General features: G+C 42.9%; 1 protein-coding gene across 1 annotated transcript in view; it reads left to right on the plus strand.

Annotated features, from left to right (window-relative positions):
• LOC146809134 (uncharacterized) overlaps positions 1-24,021 on the plus strand; it is a 277,381-nt gene that overhangs the window by 210,013 nt on the left and 43,347 nt on the right. Inside the window, exons 22-26 of the mRNA XM_085615949.1 lie at positions 3,408-3,467; positions 4,954-6,165; positions 10,467-11,690; positions 17,778-19,001; positions 22,124-23,347. Coding sequence (XP_085472075.1) covers positions 3,408-3,467; positions 4,954-6,165; positions 10,467-11,690; positions 17,778-19,001; positions 22,124-23,347 — 4,944 coding nt within the window. The remainder of the gene's footprint in view (positions 1-3,407; positions 3,468-4,953; positions 6,166-10,466; positions 11,691-17,777; positions 19,002-22,123; positions 23,348-24,021) is intronic.

A 24,021-nucleotide genomic window follows, 5' to 3' on the forward strand; every position in this document is an offset into this window, starting at 1 on the left:
AAAAGAACTCCGCTAAGTTGTTACAACGTGCACCTGAGGTGTCAGGGATAACGGCAGGAGGGGGAACTCTGGAGAGAGTTTTGGCAATGCTAAAGATCTCACGGAGTTGGTTGCTGATAAGATTTTATTTTCGTAGAAGGCGGCCTGGGCTACTTTGATTTTGGCTTTGTATAAATTGATGGCTTCTCTATATTTAATTTTCCTATCAATAGAGAAGTTTTTTCTCCAGTCTCTCTCAAGCTTTTCACAGGTTTGTTTTAGGCCCGAGGTTTGGCTGAGTACCAAGATTTCCGGTTACTTCCTATTTTGGATTGAATCCTTTTTACTGGAATGAGCGAATCTAATGATTCTTGGAGCCAGTTGTTGAGGTTTTCATTGGCCGTAACAGCATCCGGAGAAGACACCAGTCTAGTTTCTTATAATATTGTGGACCAGTGTTTAATTGACAATGTAGGCCAGGGGCGTAATATTGAATAGATGGGTTTCATGTGTAGGACCATGGGGGACGGTGCCCAGGTAAATGGTATAAGAAACTGATCTGGCCATGGGAGAGGGGTAGGTTTCTCTCCCATTAGGTCCTCCAGGTTTTAGAAGATGGGATCTAGTAGATGCCCTTTTATGTGGGTGGGCTCACTGACTTTTTGTATGAGCTGATAGGCCGCAAGATCCTCTGTACTTTCGGTTGCCAACATCTGTAGAGGGTCATCAAAGTGGAGGGTGAAGTCCCCCATTAAAGTGATATTGGCCGATGTTCTAGCCAGATTTGCTGCCAGATCGAGTAGGGAGTTACAAAGTTCCACTGAGGGACCCGGGGCCGATAGATTAATATACCTTAGAAAGTGAGTGCTGGGAAAAATTCAATGGAGAAAATAGCGTTCTCACAGTATGGCACAAGGCTGCTAGTCACCTGACAGGTCAGACAGTCCCATTTCCCTGTGGGCCAGTCCAGCCTCTGAATTGAATAACCGGGTGGGGGGGGGGGGGGGTGGGGGGAAGGAGAGCCTGGACGAGGTCCGGGTCAGAGCTAGGAGTAAGCCATGTTTCTGTGAGAAACAGGATCTCTGGCCTTTCTTCTTCGAGAAGGATAGAGATTGCTGCCGTATGTTTTGGGCAGAGACCTGCAGTTTAGCAGGAACATTTTATATTTTCTGGGTTTGGTAGAGTAGGTGTGGGAGTCTATTTTCAGTTAAAATCTGCAGTGAGGGCATAGTGCCAATATCGGCAACAGTTATCACAAAGCACATAAGTACATAAGTGCATAAATAAAACACACGACACTGTAATGTAAGTGGAGAAATATTGCTGCAGGTTTATTATCATAACCAATATGCAAACAAGGTGGGTTATCTTACGGGCGATCCCAGGGCAGGCCAGCCCTATGCCGCCTGCCCGTCTGATAAGCCTAGAGTCACCATGGCAACGCCAACTGGTGTATACCAAATATTGGGAGGGTCCACCCCTCCCATCCGTGGACCACCAGTCCACATGCTTCACACGCCCCCCCGTGATGGGTGGGCGGAGCATACATGGCAGCCCCCGGTTGCTCAGACCCACAACCGCCTTTCGGTTAACGGGGCGCCGTCGTTCTTCCAGGGGACCCGCTAAACATCCCTGGGTATCCTGGCTTAGCACCCCACGGTGCTGCTGCATGCTGTACCCCTTGGTATGTGCAGACCCTGGATCGCCCTGTAACTACGAGCGGACAAGAGGACGAGGAGGGGGCGGAGACAGTATAAGTACACCTGTCTCCTGCCCGCCCTCGCCGGAAACAGCTATCTGTTGGGGTCTCCCCCGGACTAGCCCAGGGACTCGACCTCCCACCCCTGTGCCTTCCTGTGGCACTAAGGCGGCCGCCCTCCAAGGGGCGGGCCGCTGCGCAACCCCCCCCCGGGCAGCCTTACATTCGAGAGGGTCGCTGGCGGGTGAGATGGAGCGTTTACGTGATATTCCTTATCGGGCCTGCTAAACTGAGTAGCTCTTCTGCCTAATACTGCTTTCGTTGAGGAAGGCGAGATGCAGGGATTATGGCCCGTGGCCCAGACAGGGCACGGACAGGCGCAGACGGGCTTGCCTTCGGCGCGTCAGCTGCGCACGTCTGGACACGCATCCTGATTAAGAGGATTCTGCCCCAGAAGTGAGGGAAGGTAGGGGGAGGAGCCACGTCCCTCTGCTTCAATCAGCAATCAGCTGTGGCGGACCAGGGACCGGCTGTTTGAAGGAGCAAAGTGCAAAGGTAGGATTAAAGCTGCCCGTTGAATGCAGTTTACCAAGTTAAAAAACAATTCCCCCAAGTTAAAAATATTAAATTTTACAGATATTTTAAAAAGACAACAATGCTTTAACCAGAGCTGGCGATTCTGCAGGTACGCGCTGCCACTACTGCCATGCGTTCTGTCAGGCTCCTGATTAAGAGGATTCTGCCCCGGTAGTGAGGGAAGGTCGGGGGAGGAGCCACGTCCCTCCGCTTCAATCAGCAATCAGCTGTGGCGGATCTGGGACCGGCTGTGCAAAGGAGCAAAGTGCAAAGGAGGGGTAAAAGCTACCCGTTTAATGAAGCTCCCCAAGTTAAAAAATGATTCCCCCAAGTTAAAACGATTCAATTTTACAGTTTTTTTAAAAAAGACAACAATGTTTTAACCAGAGCTGGTGATGCTGCAGGTACGCACTGCCGATGCTTCTAAATGCTGCAGCCATCATGGAATGAGGGCTGAAATGACACTTGAAGACCATCTGCAGTTAAAACATTTTCAGTGTTCATGAGTCTACTGTTTTTCCCTTGAGTCTCCTACCAGAATAATATGTCTGTGAAGTGCAATCATTTGTTTATGGTGCACTTTTCCGATTTGACTTTTAGGGTTAAATGCAGGGCCGGCTATATCGCTGGTGGCTCCCGGTGCGAGAATCATTTTTGGCGCCCCTACACCCTATGACTGCCTCCTCGGATTCTCTCACTATCACCGGTCATAAGTGCCCCTCGTCGCTCCGATCATGTTACTGCTAAACACAGAGCTCCCACCCACGAGTTTGGCACCCCCTTCAGAGGTTAGTGCCCAGTGTGGCTGCACCAGTCACACTGCCCTAAAGCCGGCCCTGGTTAAATAGTTTGTATTCAGGTGCACGCTGTTCTTTTTAGATCCCCAGCTGTGTCACTATTATTGGAGCCATCCAAGAGTTACTTTGCCATTAGTTCCAAACTTGGTAGCAACCATGATGTCCCTGTTAGAAAGTTGTCTCTATTCATGTGCACGTTACAGAACTAGTTATTGCTCAATCCTTTTGCCTGCACGCAATGATTCTTAAATGTTTTTACAAAACATTTTGTGAATTGCTCATAAATAGATATTTAGTTGCCAAACCAAAACGGATGTAAAGTTCTGACTTGATTCCTTTTCGTCTTTTCTATACAGAGCTTAATGGTCCAGAGGTCAGCAACACACAGGACTTGAGCGCAGAAAAGCCCACTTCAGGTAAGTCTGGTGACTTGGAGGCATTTGGGTGGAAAGATTTATGCGAGGCCTCTCTTGTGCTAGATACAGGAAGTCAAGCACCTGTAGTATATTTGAGAGTGATGAATGTCCCCCACACTCAAAGATGGCTGCTGTGCCATGTGAATTCTACAAATCTCGCTCCAACTCTCACAACAGTTGGAAGCAAGCATTTACATGGAAAGATCAGAAGCAGGTGAATATGGTCAGGTGGCAAGCAGGCATGAGACACAGAGCAAGGGGCAAATGTGATACAGCACGGAACTACATGCCAGCGGGCAAAAGTGATGAGACACAGTAAGCACAGTACCCGACAAATACCTTTCCTACAAAAAATAAAATAAGTAATAGAGAAGGGCGAAATAAAAAAGGATCTATGAAAAGAAAAACCCCAAACCTAAACAACTGGACTACCAGTTGTGGCAATGAAACACACCTGTTTTCAGGCAGATGTGCACATGTGATTATGTGAAATGCTGTCACTCACAGGGCTCATGACTGAGTGGGATATACCTCATTAACCATGGTGTCATTGGTAGAAGTAGAATATGACTACAGGCTTTAACAAAGTGAAATAAACGTCCACCCAAAAAGTTAGGCTGAGTTTAACATATACGCTATTCACAGAAAAATGGTTGCCTCCACTGCCTTTGGCATTACTTTTTATTATGAACGGATGAGACCTTCATCATCTGAGAGTTAATTTCAAAGTGGACTAATCAGGATTACAAAGTGGAATAGGAACTGTCTCTCGCATCACATGCCTTCCCGCCAATCTAAAGCTTCTATAAAATACAATTACCATGGTGGTGGTCTCTAAACCTCATCGCAATAATTCTTCTCAAAGCTCTTTTTCCGGTTATCGCATACAGTCAAGTGACACCTGTCATGTAAAGCATAAAATGAACATGTAAACTAATAAAGCAATTGATTAAAAGATGGTATAAGCAAAACGTTCAACATTCCCAGGATAAAGTGGTTGTGGCATGTTTTATTCATTGTAACATTATCTTCTTTGTTGAGAACTCGGATGCATCATTTCAGTATCTTCTGGAATTGGAAAGATATAGGGTGTGCTGAAATGATTGTTCTAGTACAAATTTGATGTATAATAAAGACTTGAGTTGAACCGTAATTTACTTCTAGATTACACACTACTGGTTTGTTGCACGAATCATATTTAATGCACACATGTCAAATGTAAAGGTCCAGCAATAAAATGCAGTCAATCAATGCTAAAAATCGAAAAATATGCCAGAATTTTTTTTAATTAAGAGCTGGAATACCACCATTGGCAAGAACTATCGACTTAAGTACAGCCCCGAGTATTAAGAGGTGGCTAAGATTTAATGATGCATTCAATCAATTAATTTTTAGTTTTTCTGAACAATTTGCCTGGTGAATCATACTCAACATAGTTTACAATACAGAGGGATGGGCCAGTGATGATGTGATCTTTTTCTTCTAGGTGTAAAGGTGCCAACCACAATGGGGAATGAGTTTGTTATTCCCACATCAACAATCCATGATGAGAAGAAACCTGTGAAGTTTGAGTTCCAAGTCACGGCCCAAGAGCCAACCACTGTCACCATCATCTATGAACCAGTGAAATTAAAGAAAGAGTTGACCCTAGAAAAGGGGCAGACGACCACCATCACAATCACTATTCCTCCTGGGATGCTGCTGAAACATACTGGAGGTGCCCCATTCATCATTACATCAAAAAGTCCAATATCACTCACAGTTATCATCTACATAGGCTTCCGTGTTGAGACAATTGAAGCTGTTCCTTTGCAACAAGAGGGAGTCGAGTATTATGTGCTGACACCTTCTGGGAAATCAGGCGATGATGATAAAGAATTTTCAATTGGCAACTTCCAAAAACCAAACAATGTTGACATCTACCCAACTGGAACTGTGGTTTTCCAAGGACAAACTTATAAACCAGGAAGGAAAATCACTACCTCCCTGAAACCTTTTGAGGTAATCCTCATAGAAAGTAAAGACAATTTGTCAGGCACCAGAATCGTAGCCACAAAGCCCATTACAGTATTCAGCGGCTATAGCAGTCCTGAGACAGTCAGCCCATCGTACCAAGTCTCTACTCCACTGCATCCAGTCACCCAATGGGGAAAAGAATTCTTCTTCCCTTCATTGGCAAAACCAGGACATACTGACATGGTGTTTATTGTCGCGTCCCAGCCTACTAATTTACAGTATCAAGTAGGAGACCACAAGCAAAGCTTAAGCTTGAAGGCCGGGCAGGTAGCCGAGATTGAAATACCAGAATTCACCACTATCTCCATCACAGCAAATCAACCTGTCCAGGTGACATATTTGGGGAAAATTGGGGACAGGTTATATGAAACCTACTTGATCAACATCCCAGACAGTACGAAATACGCCCCAAATTATAAAGTTACAAGTAGTCCTAATTCTGAAACGAATCGGGCAATCCTCATAGTAAAAACATCAGCAGTGCCTCTAATTACCTTCGATGGAAAATCAATTTCCAATATTGAGTGGAAACCAATCCCTGGAACTCAGTACTCCATAGCAATATATGATTTTGGCAACGAGCCTAGCACCCACATTGTGGAGGCACCTGGTATGCCCTTTGGACTAGTGATTATCCGTTATCCAAAGCAGCCTGTCATTGAAGATCCAGGACCCAGTGGTGGTAAATAAATTTTATATATAATGCTTTTTCATGTATTTTATGATGTGTCTAGTTTATCAATTAGCATTCTAGCCACTTAGCCTGGTATGTAATTATATAAAAGCAATAGTGGTAATGATGTGTGCTTGTCATTTAAGTGTTTCTAAGAAAATGACCATCACAACACCGAATAGCGACCTCTAGGCTAAAGTCCAATTCTGATGGGAAAATAGCACAGTGCTTCTACTTTATACAGACATATTGGTTTTAAATGTAACTCACAAAAAGTACATTCTCAAAACGTTGTGACATTGTTTATGTCATACAAGAAAAACTCTAGAGAGAAAACTCCTAAGAATAATATCAAAGTCAATCATTAAAATCAGTAGATCAGGAGGTTGTGTGTCTTGTTATGGGTAAGGCGAGATCTTCTTAAGGACGAGAAACCTCACTCACCCGAAGGTGACATACTTCATCATGGGCTCCCTCCTCACACCAGGGCTGCAAGGTTCCAGGTGTGGGCTACAACTCTTCCAAACTGGAAGAGGAGCTGAAGTGTTTTGTATCAAGGGGACCAAAGGAATCGATGAGTGAGGGGCAGAGTGCAAACAAAAATTAGGTAAAGATATTAAAACTGTCTCCAGGGGACCTAATAACTTTATTGTGCAGTGCCCTTGGGCAGGGTTAAAAACGAAGAGGACTAGGGGTTATCAACAAATATACCCCTGAGACTTGTCACTCTGCATATAAATCAAACAAATAGCGTAAAACTATAAACAGATGTTTGTACTAGCCGTCAAGAGTTTCTGGCTCATATATATGACTGGTGGGGAAAATACTGTCTCATCTGATTAAAGACATTCAATTACCTCTCTTCAGCCAAAGGGTACCCCACTTGAAACTTCACCGTGGCGCAGTATGGGCGTCAATGCTGGAGGTAATGAGTGCCAAGATAGGTCCCACCCTGTCAAATTGCTATAGGATCTCTTTGGCCAAGCTTAGCATTGCACTTAACAAACATGTGACTAAAATCTATGAAAAGGTGCTGCGGCTGTATATATTATTCTTAGTTTTCCCTCTAGAGTTTTTCTCTTATGACATTAACCATTTCACAACGTTTTGAGAATGTACTTTTTGGGAGTTACAATTCAGATAGGGAATAGTACACTTTCTCTTTGGGGCTTCTCCCTTTGATATTTTGTGTGCACTATTATATTGGTATTAACTAACACACAAGGGCATTTTTGGGGGTAGAGGAAATTAAATCAGTGCTCAAGAAATAACCATTTTTTTAAGATGGAATGTTTATGACCTCTGATATACATAGCAAAAAGTACTAGAGGCTTCTCCGAGAAACATAGGATGTGCACACCTCATTTAGACTTAGACCAATCATCCTTAGGGTGGTCTTATACCAAACGGTTTGCCTGCTAACCTCTTCTTTTTGATGGTTCTCTTTGTTGGCCTCAGGACTCTAAGCACCTTGCCACTGCTGACAAGGCTAAAGTGCATGTGCTTGTTTCCTCAATATGGTAATATTGGTATATACACCATTGGTATATTTAGGTTACCAGTAAGTCTCTTGAAGATGGAATACCATATACCTAGGACCTGCACCCTATATGCTACTAGTGGGCCTGCAGCCCTGATTGTGCCACCCACACAACTAGCCTCTCAAACCTATCTCAGGCCAGCCACTGCAGGGCCTGTGTGTGCAGTTTACTGCCACTTTGACTTGGCATTTAAAACCCCTTTGCCAAGCCTAAACCTCCCCTTTTGATACACATAAATTAACTCTAAGGTAGGCAATAGATAACCCACAGGGCAGTGTACTGTGTAATTAAAAGGTAGGACATGTGCATCTAAGTTTTCCATGTCTTGGAATGAAAAACACCTACATTCGTTGTTCACTACTGTGCGGCCTACTCCTCTCATGGGTTAACATTGGTAATTTCCTAATACACTTTTAGTTGTAATTCCGGATTAGAAATGATGATTCATGTTTTATAACTTTAGAATGATAATGATAAATCCTCATGAAAAATCCTCTTTACTTGTAAACTTAGATTTAACATTACTGTTTTAATAATGTCAAATTTAGAATGTGGATATTTTTCTGCACACACTGCTCTGTGTGACTGCAGCCCGAGTCCTAAATACATCTGGGGTGGGTGACAGCTACAATTTGTGCATTACCTCTAGATAGCCCACAAACACAGGACGGTTAGGTGTGTCTGAATACTCATCTGCATTTTTGGGGCCCTTCTTGGGCAGGAAGTGAGGGGGGAACTGGCACTTACACCTCAAGAGGCAGTGTCCTGTTCGAACACAAATGGCTGAGTACCCCCTACTGATAGGATGGGGACAGGACTGGGATGAAAGGTACTCTTTGAGCTTGAAAAAACCCCCTCGTTGAAGTAAACCCCACTTTAGAGGCATACCTGTGCCAACTAAGGACCCCATTTCGGAGAGTAATATAACCCTTTCCAAGTACTGCTCTGCTGTGTTAATAACTGTGTTAACCTTGACCCACATTAAGTGATCTACTTTACCATCAGGTTCCTCTTAACCACTACTGTACTTCTGGTGCATAGGCTGTCCCCATGTTAATTGAATTGTCTACAAATGAAACTTGCAACACTATTTCCTGATCTTGGATAGTAACTCAGTAGACAAATGCTGCAATTCTCAATTTCCACCATGTCAGAGGTAAATAAGTGGGACATTTGGTAAAAATGAGTCAGGATGGGTTTAAATTATGTTCCTTTATTTTTACCTCTCTTTCATTTTGTTTAAAAACCAAGGGCACGATTGACTTAATTAGGAATCCCAATGATGTCGCCGTCAACATTTTCAGTCCTATCTAGTGCCCAAACTTGGTAATGCATATTTCTCCAGACAAATCCATTGCTTGTTGGCATCCTAATCTGAACCTAATTGGTCCTAGCCTTGGTGTTTTTTGAAAACAAGACAAAAACAAGTTGATACACCTTAACGTTTGTGGTTTATGTTTCTTGAATAGTATGGCTTACTTGTAACAGCCTGAAAAATATAATAGTGGCACAGGTCAGCATAGTTGAGCTAGCACCATTTGGGATTGACGGTTTAGGCATTAAACGTGCCTTTGATTCTGTGGTGTTCCATACTTAACATAATCTTCAAAGTAATCATAAACTGGTGCCCACTCATGTGAAGTCCCAAACACAAAGTAAAATTAGCAATAATACACATCCCACATCCAAGTGCCACTGCACATCGTACAGAAAAAACATTTACATGTAGGTAACACACCAACATATCAGTGAAGTTTAAAAATATGATTCCGGGGCCTTTTTCCTTTTCACTTTCTAGGTGAAATAGTTTGTATTTTAGCTTGCATTTGGGTGAATACTGTCCTCGTTTAAAATCATTGACTTTGTCCCCTCTCAATACTACTTCTTAAACATCTTTTTATGGTTATCTCTCACAGTCAAGAGATACCAGTCAAGTGTAAAAATAAAGAACAGGCAAACTAGTAAAGAAATTCATTAAAAGATGATGTAAGAAACAAAAAAATAATGACCAGGACACGGTGCATGAGTCATGTTTTATGTATTGCGAATTCATCTCCTCTGCTGAGAACTAGGATACATCAGTTCAGCAAGTGCTGGCATTTCAAGAATATAGGTTGTGCTACAATGATTGTTGTACTAAGCAGTGCAGTTGGTTTCTTGCAATAATACTATTTCACACATACAGCTCGTTCTAAAAGGTCCCGAAATAAAATGCAAAGTCATTCTATGCTAAACATAAAAAACATGATGCATTCTGAGTGGCCCTGTCTTGCAGCGGGCCGCTCCAACAGGGCTGACATGTAATTGGAAGGGGGACAGGAGATGTGCACATCGCGTGTGTGGATGTGCATATTTACGTGCGCGTACACTGGCTCAAATCCGCCAAAAGCCTTGCGCGTGCCCATCTCCTGTCCCACTTCCGAGGCAAGTCAGCAACAATAGACCTCGCTGGCGACAGCAGCGCTTTGCGCTGCGCTCGCCAAGCGAGACCTAAAAACATGATGGAAAAAAGAAAATAAGGGCATGGAATGCCTTTATTGGTAAAAGCCAAGACAGATATTCTATGGTTGGTATCAGTCCTCAGTGCACAGTGAGGAAAATAATTTTGGACTCAAGTGCAGCCCAGATTAAGTAGAGGTAGCAGAATTAAGTCACTCATTTAATCCATCACTTTTTTGTTTCTCTAATTAGGTTGCCTGGTAAATCATACTTTATATAGTTTAGGATTCAGAGGGATGGGCCAGTGATGATGTGATCTTTTTCTTCTAGATGGAAAGTCACCAGGCCCTGTGGGGACCGACTTTGTTTTTCCCACCCCAACAATCCATGATGAGAAGAATCCTGTGAAGTTTGTGTTCCAAGTCACGGCCCAACAGCCAACAACTGTCACCATCATCTATGAACCAGCCAAATTAAAGAAAGAGGTGACCCTACAAAAGGGGCAGACGACCACCATCACGATTAATATTCCTCCTGGGATGCTGCTAAAACAGACTGGAACTGCCCCATTCATCATTACATCGGACACTCCAATATCACTCTCAGTTATAATCTACATAGGCTCCCGTGTTGAGACCATTAAACCTGTTCCTTTGCAACAACAGGGAGTTGAGTATTATGTGCTGACACCTCCTGGGAAATCAGGCGATGATGATAAAGAATTTTCAATTGTCAACTTCCAAAAACCAAACAATGTTGACATCTACCTGACTGGAACTGTGGTTTATGAAGGGCAAACTTACAAACCAGGACGTAAAATCACTGTCTCCCTCAAACCTTTTGAGGTAATGCATGTGGAAAGCAAAGACAATTTGTCAGGCACCAGAATCATAGCCACAAAACCCATTACAGTATTCAGTGGCTATAGCAGCCCTGAGTCAGTCACGCCATCCTACCAAGTCTCTACTTCGCTGAATCCAGTCACCCAATGGGGGCAAGATTTCTTCTTCCCTTCATTGGCAAATCCGGGAAATACTGACATGGTGTTTGTTGTCGCGTCCCAGCCTACTAATATACAGTTTCAAGTAGGAGACCACAGGCAAAGCCAGACCTTGAAGGCGGGAGAGGTAACCCAGATTGGAATACCAGAATTCACCACTATCTTCATCACAGCCGATAAACCAGTCCAAGTGACATATCACAGCACAGCAAAGAAAATTGGAGACAGGTTATATGAAAGCTACTTACTCAACATTCCAGACAAATCAAATTATGGCCCCAGGTATATAATTCCAAGTAACCCCACTTTGGAAAAGAATCGGGCAATCCTCACAGTAAAAACATCTGCAGTGCCTCTAATTACCTTCGATGGAAAATCACTTTCTAATATTGAGTGGAAACCAATCCCTGGGACTCAGTACTCCGTAGCAATATATGATTTTGGCAACGAGCCTACCACCCATGTGGTGGAAGCTCCTGGTATGCCCTTTGGACTAGTGATTATTGGTTTTCCAAAGCAGCCTGCCATTGAAGAGCCAGGAAGACCCACTAGTGGTAAATTCATTTTTATATTATCATTTTTTCTGTGTTTTATGATATGTCTAGCATACCATGTAGTATTCTAGCCACTTATCCTGGAATGTAATTTTAGAAAAGCAATAGTGCTAATGGCGTGTGCTTATCATTTAGGTGTTTCTGTTGTAATGTCTCATCAAAAGCACTGCATAGTGACCTTTGAGCTAAAAAAACATTTTGATGGGAAAACAGCACAGTGCTACTACCATATACAGACCGATTGGCTTTAACTAACATACTAGGACATTCCATTGGGGTACAGTAAATTAAATCATTGCTAATGAAATAGCCATCTGTTTCCGATAGAAAGTTTATAACCGCTGATATATACAGCAAAAAGTACTGGAGGCTTCTCCGAGAAACATGGGATTTGCACACCTCATTTTGACTTGAGAACTATAGTTATATATGTTAGTTATTATTAGAACAGTTATCCTTAGGGTGGTCTTGCCCTAAATAGGCTGCCTGCTTACCTCCTCTTTTTGCTGATTATCTTTGTTGGCCTTAGAACTCCGAGCACCTTATCTTTGCAGACCAGGGCTAAAGTGCATGTGCTTGTTTCCTCAATATGGTAATGGTATATAAACAACTGGCATATTTAGGTTACATGTAAGTCCCTTGTAGAGTGGAATACCATACACTAAGGGGCTGTACCCCAAATGCCACTAGTGGTTCTACAGCACTGTTGTGCCACCCACACAACTAGCCTTTCAAACCGGTCTCAGGCCTGCCACTGCAGGGCCTGTGTGTGCAGTTTACTTCCACTTTGAATTGGCATTTATAAACCCTTTACAAAGCCGAAACCTCCCCTTTAATCACACATAAGGCACCTGTAAGGTAGGCCATGGGTAACCCATAGGGTAGTGTGCTGTGTAAATAAAAGGTAGGACATGTGCTTTTACGTTACCCTTGTCCTGAAGTGAAAAGCACCTAATTTCATGTTTCACTACTGTGAGTGAGGTCTACTCCTCTCATAGTTAATATTGAGAATTTCTTAATACACTTTTAAGTTGGAAGTCCCGATTTGAAATGATGCATCATGTTTTAGAACTTTGGAACGTTAATGATAAATCCTCATGAAAAATCCTATTTACTGGTAATTTGGATTTAACATTACTGTTTTAGAAATGCCACATTGTTGAAAGTGGACATTTCTCTGCTCTCACTGCTGTGTGTGCATGTAGCCTAACTCCAATACACATCTGGGGTGTGTGACAGCTACACTTTGTGCATTCCCTCTATACAGCCACAAACACAGGACGGTTAGGTGTATCTGAATAATCATCTGCATTCTGATCGCTCTTCCTTGGCAGGAGGGGAGGGTAGAGCTGACACTTACACCAGAATAGGTAGTGTCCTGTTGCAACACAAAGGGCTGAGTACCCCCTACTTATAGTCTGAAGCTAGTGCTGGGATGAAAGGACCTCTGTGCACTTCAATCAATCAATCATTCAATCAGGGGATTGTAAGCGTGCTACTCACCCATGGGGGTCTCAAGGCGCTCGGTCTGCAGGTCCGTTTATGTTATGTTATGTTATAATGCACTTATAGCGCACACAGACAAGAGTGTCCCGGCGCGGGCGGTGACCGTGAGAATGAAGGTTCTGAGGTTCAGATCGGCATATTAAAGAGTAGGGTCTTTAATTGATTTTTCTTGAATAGACTAGGATCCTGAGTGTTTTGAAGTTCCGTGGGAAGGGAGTTCCAGGCTACCGCTGCTTTGACGGAAAGAGAGCAATCCCCTAAACGCGTCCTGCGGAAACAGGGGACCACAGCCAGCCATTACCCGGCCGAACGCAGAGATCTGCAGGGCACATAGAAGGCAAAGCGCTTCCTAAGATACGTCGGCCCTAGTAAGGGCTTTGAATTGAACTCTGTGGGCCACTGGGAGCCAATGGAGATCCCGCAGATGCTGTTTAACGTTTGACCTTCTTGAAATGCTCAGCAGAAGTCTGGCAGCCGCATTCTGTATTGTTTTCAATTTTTTTAACAGGTAGCCAGGGATGCCAATGTACAGAGCATTGACATAGTCGATGCGTGACAGAATAAGAGCATGGGGCACCATTTCTTTGGCTGGCCTAGGACGCAAGGGAAAAAACTTCGAAGAGATTTGAGAGTAACAAAGCATACCCCAGCAAGCCTCTTAATCTGCACGGAGAACCTAAGGTCTTCAGCAAACCAAACCCCCAAGTTCTTAGCAGGGCTACCCACTGAGTTGGGCCGAGGGTACTCTAAGGGCCACAAAGTTTCCCTGAAAGATGGGGGGAAGGATCCATACAGAAGGACCCCTGACTTGTCCTTGTTGCACTTCAGCTGTACTAGTGCAAGCCATTTGAAAACGGTGAAGAGACATTTCTGGGCTATTTCCGAGGACAGATCATTATCCTTCCAAGTGAAGAGCCAGGTATCAACTGCATATGCTATGATCTTGGCTCCCAGCTCCTCCGCAAGATAAATTAGGGGTGTGATATAAATATTAAAGAGCAGAGGACTCAGAGTAGAGCCCTGCGGTACTCCTGTGGACACCTTTCTATGGGCCGACGAAAATGGTGGCATCCAAATCTGCAGGGTGCGATCCTCTAGAAAGGAATTGAGCCAATCCCAGGCACGGCCAGTCATTAGCCGAAGGGCCAGGTCTTGAGACTCTTCCTAAAGGTGTTCAGGGATTGGCGCGTCTGATGTCTGCCGGTAGCTCGTTCCAGGTCTTGGTCGCAATGTGAGAGAAGGATCTTCCGCCTACTCCGGCTCTGTGGATGTTTAGGCCAGTGCGAGGTTGGCAGATCGGAGGTTTCTTTTGGGTATGTGGAAGTTGATTCTGTCGTTGAGGTATTTGGGTCCGTTGTTGTGTAGAAATTTGTAGGTGTGGGTGAGGATTTTGAAGGTGACTCTTCTCTCGCTCGCTGCGCACGTCCACTGTGCAACTGTGCAGTGGCTGCAATTGAGTAGGGGAAGGGGAGGGACGTGCAGCTGGGAGGCGAGAGCGGTCAGGGGCTGAGGATTCGGCTGTAAAAACGGGGGGGGTGGGGGGGAGTGAACAGCAGCCAGTACAGCAGAAAAAACGGGAGGGCACAAAGTGAGTCAACAGAAAGAGCACAACGCAGGGGGAACACTGTAAAAACATATCACCGCAAAAAATAGAGAATAAGCAATACCAGCACAAGGACAAGAACAAAGAAAACAATACCAGCACAACAGGAAGGGCAAGCACAGGAACGTGCACCAGCAAGGTGCACGAGCCACGGTGCGGTCTCGAACTCTGCCCGGGTGGAGTCAGAGGCAGAGCATGGCACAGCGGGGCTGCTGGGGAAGAGCAGATCTCAGACCAAGGGTCAAAGGTCAAAGGCCCTTGTTTGAAGTAATCCCCAATTCAGAGGCACAACTGGGTATGAGTTCTGGTCTCTGCCCCTACCAAGACAATACACTACAGGACCTGTGAAGAACTCTAACAGGAGGAAGAGCTGCTGTGCTGCTACCAGGACTGCTGATCTAGAAGAACTGCATTTCTGCTCTGCAGTGCTGCCTGTTGCTTTTCTGCTCTGCTGTGCGGTCTGTTGCCCTCTGCTCTGATGAGGAAAGAACTGGACCCATATACCCAGGGCCTGCACCGTAAGTGCTACTAGTGGGCCTGCAGCACTGATTGTGCCACCCTCACAATTAGCCTTTCAAACCTCAATCAGGCCCGCCATTGCAGGGCCTGTGTGCGCAGTTTGCTGGCACTTTGACCTGGCATTTAAAAACCCTTTGCCAAGCCTAAACCTCCCCTTTCATCACACACAAGTCACATGTAAGGTACGCAATAGGTAACCCATCAAGCAGTGCGCTGTGTAACTAACAGGTAGGACAGGTACGTTTATGTTTTCTATGTCATGGAATGAAAAACACTTACATTCGTTTTTCACTACTGTGAGGCCTACTGCTCTCACAGTTTAACATTGAGAATTTCTTAATACACTATTTAGATGTATTTCCTGATTAGAAATGATGACTCATGTTTTATAACTTTGGAATGGTTATGATAAATACTCATGATAAATCCTCTTATCTGGTAAAGTTGGATTTAACATTACTGTTTTAATAATGTCACATTTAAAAAGTGAACATTTGTATGCTCTCACTGCTCTGTGTCACTGCAGCCTGACTCCTAATACATCTAGGGTGGTTGACAGCAACACTTTGTGCATTTCCTCTAGACAGCCACAAACACAGGACGGTTAGGTGTGTCTGAATACTCATCTGCATTTTGGAGGCTTTTCTTGGGCAGGAAGTGAGGGGTAAGCTGGCACTTACACCTGAATAGGCAGTGTCTTGTTCGAACACTAAGGGCTGAGTGCTGCCTACTGGGAGTCTGAGGCTGGGATTAAATTAGCTCTGTGCACTTCAAAGACCCTTCTTTGAAAAAATCCCCACTTCAGAGGCATGCCTCTTCTAGCTAGGCACCCCATTTCTGACAGTTATATAACCCTTTCCAAGTACTGCTCTGTTATTTATTAAATAACTGTGTAAATAACTGTGTTACCCTTGACCCACATTAAGTGATCTACTTCGCCATCAAGTTCCTGTTAACCACTACTGAACTTCTGGTGCATGGGCTGCCCCAGTGTTAATTGAAGTGTCTACAAATGAAACTCGCAACACTATATCCTGATCTTGGCTATGAACTTAGTAGACAAATGCTGCAATTCTCAATTTCAACTATGTCCGGGATTAATAAGTGGGACATTTGGTAAAAGAATGAGCCAGGATGGGTTTAGATTATGTTCCTTTATTTTTACCTCTCTTTCATATGATTTTAAAACGCAACAGCACTATGGCTTGCTTATGAGTCCCAATGATGTCATAGTCAACATGTTTCCATCTTATCTAGCGCCCACCCTGGGTGATGCACATTCCTAAAGACAGATCCATTGCTTGTTGGCTTCCTAGTCTGAACCTAATTGGTCCTAGCCTTGGTGTTTTTTTAAAAGAAAGCTAAAACAAGTTGATACACCTTAACGTTTGCGGTTTATGTTTCTTGAATAGTATGGCCTACTTGTAAGAGCCTGAAAAATATTATAGTGGCACAGGTCAGCATAGTTGAGCTAGCACCTTTTTGGATTAATGGTTTAGCCATTAAACGTGCCTTTGATTCTGTGGTGTTCCATACTTAACATAATCTTCAAAGTAATCTTAAACTGGTGCCCACTCATGTGAAGTCCCAATCACAAAATAAAAATAGCAATAATACGCATCCCACATCCAAGAGCCACTGCACATCATACAGTAAAAACATTTACCTGTAGGTAACACAACAACATATCGCTGAAGTTTAATAATTTGATTCCCGGGACTTTTTCCTTTTCACTTTCTAGGTTAAATAGTTTGTATTTTTAGTTTGCATTTGGGTGAATACTGTCCTCGTTTAAAATCACTGGCTTTGTCCCCTCTCAATACTACTTCCTAAATATCTTTTTATGCTTATCTGTCACAGTCAAGAGATACCCGTCAAGCATGAAAATAAAGAACAGTCAAACTAGTAAAGAAATTAATTAAAAGATGATGTAAGAAACAAATAAAACATGACCAGGACACAGTGCATGAGTCCTGTTTTATTTATTGCGAATTCATCTCCTTTGCTGAGAACTAGGAGACATCAGTTCAGCAAGTGCTGACATTTCAAGGATATAGGTTGTGCTACAATGATTGTTGTACTAAGCAGTGCAGTTGGTTTCTTGCAATAATACTATTTCATACATACAGCTCGTTCTAATAGGTCCCAAAATAAACTGCAAAGTTGTTCTATGCTAAACATAAAAAACATGGTGGAAAAAATAAAATGAGGGCATGGAATGCCTTTATTGGTAAAAGCCAAGACAGATATTCTATGGTTGGTATCAATCCTCAGTGCACCGTGAGGAAAATAACGTTGGACTCAAGTGCAGCCCAGATTAAGTAGAGGTAGCTGAATTTCCGTCACTCATTTATAAATCCCTTTTTTGTTTCTCTAATTAGGTTGCCTGGTAAATCATACTTTATATAGTTTAGGATTCAGAGGGATGGGCCAGTGATGATGTGATCTTTTTCTTCTAGATGGAAAGTCACCAGGCCCTGTGGGGACCGACTTTGTTTTTCCCACCCCAACAATCCATGATGAGAAGAATCCTGTGAAGTTTGAGATCCAAGTCACGGCCCAACAGCCAACAACTGTCACCATCATCTATGAACCAGCCAAATTAAAGAAAGAGGTGACCCTACAAAAGGGGCAGACGACCACCATCACAATAAATATTCCTCCTGGGATGCTGCTAAAACAGACTGGAACTGCCCCATTCATCATTACATCGGACACTCCAATATCACTCACAGTTCTAATCTACATAGGCTCCCGTGTTGAGACCATTAAACCTGTTCCTTTGCAACAAGAGGGAGTTGAGTATTATGTGCTGACACCTCCTGGGAAATCAGGCGATGATGATAAAGAATTTTCAATTGTCAACTTCCAAAAACCAAACAATGTTGACATCTACCTGACTGGAACTGTGGTTTATGAAGGGCAAACTTACAAACCAGGACGTAAAATCACTGTCTCCCTCAAACCTTTTGAGGTAATGCATGTGGAAAGCAAAGACAATTTGTCAGGCACCAGAATCATAGCCACAAAACCCATTACAGTATTCAGTGGCTATAGCAGCCCTGAGTCAGTCACGCCATCCTACCAAGTCTCTACTCCGCTGAATCCAGTCACCCAATGGGGGCAAGATTTCTTCTTCCCTTCATTGGCAAATCCGGGAAATACTGACATGGTGTTTGTTGTCGCGTCCCAGCCTACTAATATACAGTTTCAAGTAGGAGACCACAGGCAAAGCCAGACCTTGAAGGCGGGAGAGGTAACCCAGATTGGAATAACAGAATTCACCACTATCTTCATCACAGCCGATAAACCAGTCCAAGTGACATATCACAGCACAGCAAAGAAAATTGGAGACAGGTTATATGAAAGCTACTTACTCAACATTCCAGACGAATCAAATTATGGCCCCAAGTATATATTTCCAAGTAACCCCACTTTGGAAAAGAATCGGGCAATCCTCATAGTAAAAACATCTGCAGTGCCTCTAATTACCTTCGATGGAAAATCACTTTCTAATATTGAGTGGAAACCAATCCCTGGGACTCAGTACTCCATAGCAATATATGATTTTGGCAACGAGCCTACCACCCATGTGGTGGAAGCTCCTGGTATGCCCTTTGGACTAGTGATTATTGGTTTTCCAAAGCAGCCTGCCATTGAAGAGCCAGGAAGACCCACTAGTGGTAAATTCATTTTTATATTATCATTTTTTCTGTGTTTTATGATATGTCTAGCTTACCATGTAGTATTCTAACCACTTATCCTGGAATGTAATTTTAGAAAAGCAATAGTGCTAATGGCGTGTGCTTATCATTTAGGTGTTTCTGTTGTAATGTCTCATCAAAAGCACTGCATAGTGACCTTTGAGCTAAAAAAACATTTTGATGGGAAAACAGCACAGTGCTACTACTATATACAGACCGATTGGCTTTAACTAACATACTAGGACATTCCATTGGGGTACAGTACATTAAATCATTGCTAATGAAATACCCATTTGTTTCCGATGGAAAGTTTATAACCGCTGATATATACAGCAAAAAGTACTAGAGGCTTCTCCGAGAAATATGGGATGTGCACACCTCAGTTAGACTTAAGAACTATAGTTATATATGTTAGTTATTATTAGACCAGTTATCCTTAGGGTGGTCTTGCCCCAAATAGTTTGCCTGCTTACCTCCTCTGCTTGCTGATTCTTTTTATTGGCCTTAGGACTCGGAGCACTCTACCTCTGCTGACCAAGGCCAACGTGCATGTGCTTGTTTCCTCAATATGGAAATATTGGCAGATAAACAATGGGCATATTTAGGTTACTTGTAAGTCGCTTGTAGAGTGGATTACCATATACCCAGGGCCTGCACCGTAAGTGCTACTAGGGGGCCTGCAGCACTGATTGTGCCACCCACACAATTAGCCTTTCAAACCTCAATCAGGCCCGCCATTGCAGGGCCTGTGTGCGCAGTTTGCTGGCACTTTGACCTGGCATTTAAAAACCCTTTGCCAAACCTAAACCTCCCCTTTCATCACACACAAGTCACATGTAAGGTAGGCAATAGGTAACCCATCAAGCAGTGCGCTGTGTAACTAACAGGTAGGACAGGTGCGTTTATGTTTTCTATGTCCTGGAATGAAAAACACCTACATTCGTTTTTCACTACTGTGAGGCCTACTGCTCTCACAGTTTAACATTGAGAATTTCTTAATACACTTTTTAGTTGTATTTCCTGATTGAAATGATGACTCATGTTTTATAACTTTGGAATGGTTATGATAAATCCTCTTATCTGGTAAAGTTGGATTTCACATTACTGTTTTAATAATGACACATTTAGAAAGTTAACATTTGTATGCTCTCACTGCTCTGTGTCACTGCAGCCTGACTCCTAAATACATCAAGGGTGGTTGACAGCTACACTTTGCGCATTTCCTCTAGACAGCCACAAACACAGGACGGTTAGGTGTGTCTGAATACTCATCTGCATTTTGGAGGCTTTTCTTGGGCAGGAAGTGAGGGGTAAGCTGGCACTTACACCTGAATAGGCAGTGTCTTGTTCGAACACTAAGGGCTGAGTGCTGCCTACTGGGAGTCTGGGGCTGGGATGAAATTAGCTCTTTGCACTTCAAAGAACCTTCTTTGAAAAAATCCCCACTTCAGAGGCATGCCTCTTCTAGCTAGGCACCCCATTTCTGACAGTTATATAACCCTTTACAAGTACTGCTCTGTTATTTATAACTGTGTTAATAACTGTGTTACCCTTGACCCACATTAAGTGATCTACTTCGCCATCAAGTTCCTTTTAACCACTACTGTACTTCTGGTGCATGGGCTGCCCCAGTGTTAATTGAAGTGTCTACAAATGAAACTCGCAACACTATATCCTGGTCTTGGCTATGAACTTAGTAGACAAATGCTGCAATTCTCAATTTCAACTATGTCCGGGATTACTAAGTGGGACATTTGGTAAAAAAATTAGTCAGGATGGGTTTAGATTATGTTCCTTTATTTTTACCTCTCTTTTATATGATTTTAAAACGCAACAGCACTATGGACTAGCTTATGAGTCCCTATGATGTCATAGTCAACATGTTTCCGTCTTATCTAGCGCCCACCCTGGGTGATGCACACTCCTCAAGACAGATCCATTGCTTGTTGGCTTCCTAGCCTGAACCTAATTGGTCCTAGCCTTGGTGTTTTTTTAAAAGAAGACAAAAACAAGTTGATACACCTTAACGTTTGCGGTTTATGTTTCTTGAATAGTATGGCCTACTTGTAAGAGCCTGAAAAATATTATAGTGGCACAGGTCAGCATAGTTGAGCTAGCACCTTTTTCGATTAATGGTTTAGCCATTAAACGTGCCTTTGATTCTGTGGTGTTCCATACTTAACATAATCTTCAAAGTAATCTTAAACTGGTGCCCACTCATGTGAAGTCCCAATCACAAAATAAAAATAGCAATAATACGCATCCCACATCCAAGAGCCACTGCACATCATACAGTAAAAACATTTACCTGTAGGTAACACAACAACATATCGCTGAAGTTTAATAATTTGATTCCCGGGACTTTTTCCTTTTCACTTTCTAGGTTAAATAGTTTGTATTTTTAGTTTGCATTTGGGTGAATACTGTCCTCGTTTAAAATCACTGGCTTTGTCCCCTCTCAATACTACTTCTTAAATATCTTTTTATGCTTATCTGTCACAGTCAAGAGATACCCGTCAAGCATGAAAATAAAGAACAGTCAAACTAGTAAAGAAATTAATTAAAAGATGATGTAAGAAACAAATAAAACATGACCAGGACACAGTGCATGAGTCCTGTTTTATTTATTGCGAATTCATCTCCTTTGCTGAGAACTAGGAGACATCAGTTCAGCAAGTGCTGACATTTCAAGGATATAGGTTGTGCTACAATGATTGTTGTACTAAGCAGTGCAGTTGGTTTCTTGCAATAATACTATTTCATACATACAGCTCGTTCTAATAGGTCCCAAAATAAAATGCAAAGTTGTTCTATGCTAAACATAAAAAACATGGTGGAAAAAATAAAATGCGGGCATGGAAAGCCTTTATTGGTAAAAGCCAAGACAGATATTCTATGGTTGGTATCAATCCTCAGTGCACAGTGAGGAAAATAACTTTGGACTCAAGTGCAGCCCAGATTAAGTAGAGGTAGCTGAATTTCCGTCACTCATTTATACATCCCTTTTTTGTTTCTCTAATTAGGTTGCCTGGTAAATCATACTTTATATAGTTTAGGATTCAGAGGGATGGGCCAGTGATGATGTGATCTTTTTCTTCTAGATGGAAAGTCACCAGGCCCTGTGGGGACCGACTTTGTTTTTCCCACCCCATCAATCCATGATGAGAAGAATCCTGTGAAGTTTGAGATCCAAGTCACGGCCCAACAGCCAACAACTGTCACCATCATCTATGAACCAGCCAAATTAAAGAAAGAGGTGACCCTACAAAAGGGGCAGACGACCACCATCACAATAAATATTCCTCCTGGGATGCTGCTAAAACAGACTGGAACTGCCCCATTCATCATTACATCGGACACTCCAATATCACTCACAGTTCTAATCTACATAGGCTCCCGTGTTGAGACCATTAAACCTGTTCCTTTGCAACAAGAGGGAGTTGAGTATTATGTGCTGACACCTCCTGGGAAATCAGGCGATGATGATAAAGAATTTTCAATTGTCAACTTCCAAAAACCAAACAATGTTGACATCTATCTGACTGGAACTGTGGTTTATGAAGGGCAAACTTACAAACCAGGACGTAAAATCACTGTCTCCCTCAAACCTTTTGAGGTAATGCATGTGGAAAGCAAAGACAATTTGTCAGGCACCAGAATCATAGCCACAAAACCCATTACAGTATTCAGTGGCTATAGCAGCCCTGAGTCAGTCACGCCATCCTACCAAGTCTCTACTCCGCTGAATCCAGTCACCCAATGGGGGCAAGATTTCTTCTTCCCTTCATTGGCAAATCCGGGAAATACTGACATGGTGTTTGTTGTCGCGTCCCAGCCTACTAATATACAGTTTCAAGTAGGAGACCACAAGCAAAGCCAGACCTTGAAGGCGGGAGAGGTAACCCAGATTGGAATACCAGAATTCACCACTATCTTCATCACAGCCGATAAACCAGTCCAAGTGACATATCACAGCACAGCAAAGAAAATTGGAGACAGGTTATATGAAAGCTACTTACTCAACATTCCAGACGAATCAAATTATGGCCCCAAGTATATATTTCCAAGTAACCCCACTTTGGAAAAGAATCGGGCAATCCTCATAGTAAAAACATCTGCAGTGCCTCTAATTACCTTCGATGGAAAATCACTTTCTAATATTGAGTGGAAACCAATCCCTGGGACTCAGTACTCCATAGCAATATATGATTTTGGCAACGAGCCTACCACCCATGTGGTGGAAGCTCCTGGTATGCCCTTTGGACTAGTGATTATTGGTTTTCCAAAGCAGCCTGCCATTGAAGAGCCAGGAAGACCCACTAGTGGTAAATTCATTTTTATATTATCATTTTTTCTGTGTTTTATGATATGTCTAGCTTACCATGTAGTATTCTAACCACTTATCCTGGAATGTAATTTTAGAAAAGCAATAGTGCTAATGGCGTGTGCTTATCATTTAGGTGTTTCTGTTGTAATGTCTCATCAAAAGCACTGCATAGTGACCTTTGAGCTAAAAAAACATTTTGATGGGAAAACAGCACAGTGCTACTACCATATACAGACCGATTGGCTTTAACTAACATACTAGGACATTCCATTGGGGTACAGTACATTAAATCATTGCTAATGAAATACCCATTTGTTTCCGATGGAAAGTTTATAACCGCTGATATATACAGCAAAAAGTACTAGAGGCTTCTCCGAGAAATATGGGATGTGCACACCTCAGTTAGACTTAAGAACTATAGTTATATATGTTAGTTATTATTAGACCAGTTATCCTTAGGGTGGTCTTGCCCCAAATAGTTTGCCTGCTTACCTCCTCTGCTTGCTGATTCTTTTTATTGGCCTTAGGACTCGGAGCACTCTACCTCTGCTGACCAAGGCCAACGTGCATGTGCTTGTTTCCTCAATATGGAAATATTGGCAGATAAACAATGGGCATATTTAGGTTACTTGTAAGTCGCTTGTAGAGTGGATTACCATATACCCAGGGCCT

This window comes from Triturus cristatus, chromosome 7, assembly GCF_964204655.1.
Source record: "Triturus cristatus chromosome 7, aTriCri1.1, whole genome shotgun sequence".
Classification (NCBI taxonomy): domain Eukaryota; kingdom Metazoa; phylum Chordata; class Amphibia; order Caudata; family Salamandridae; genus Triturus; species Triturus cristatus.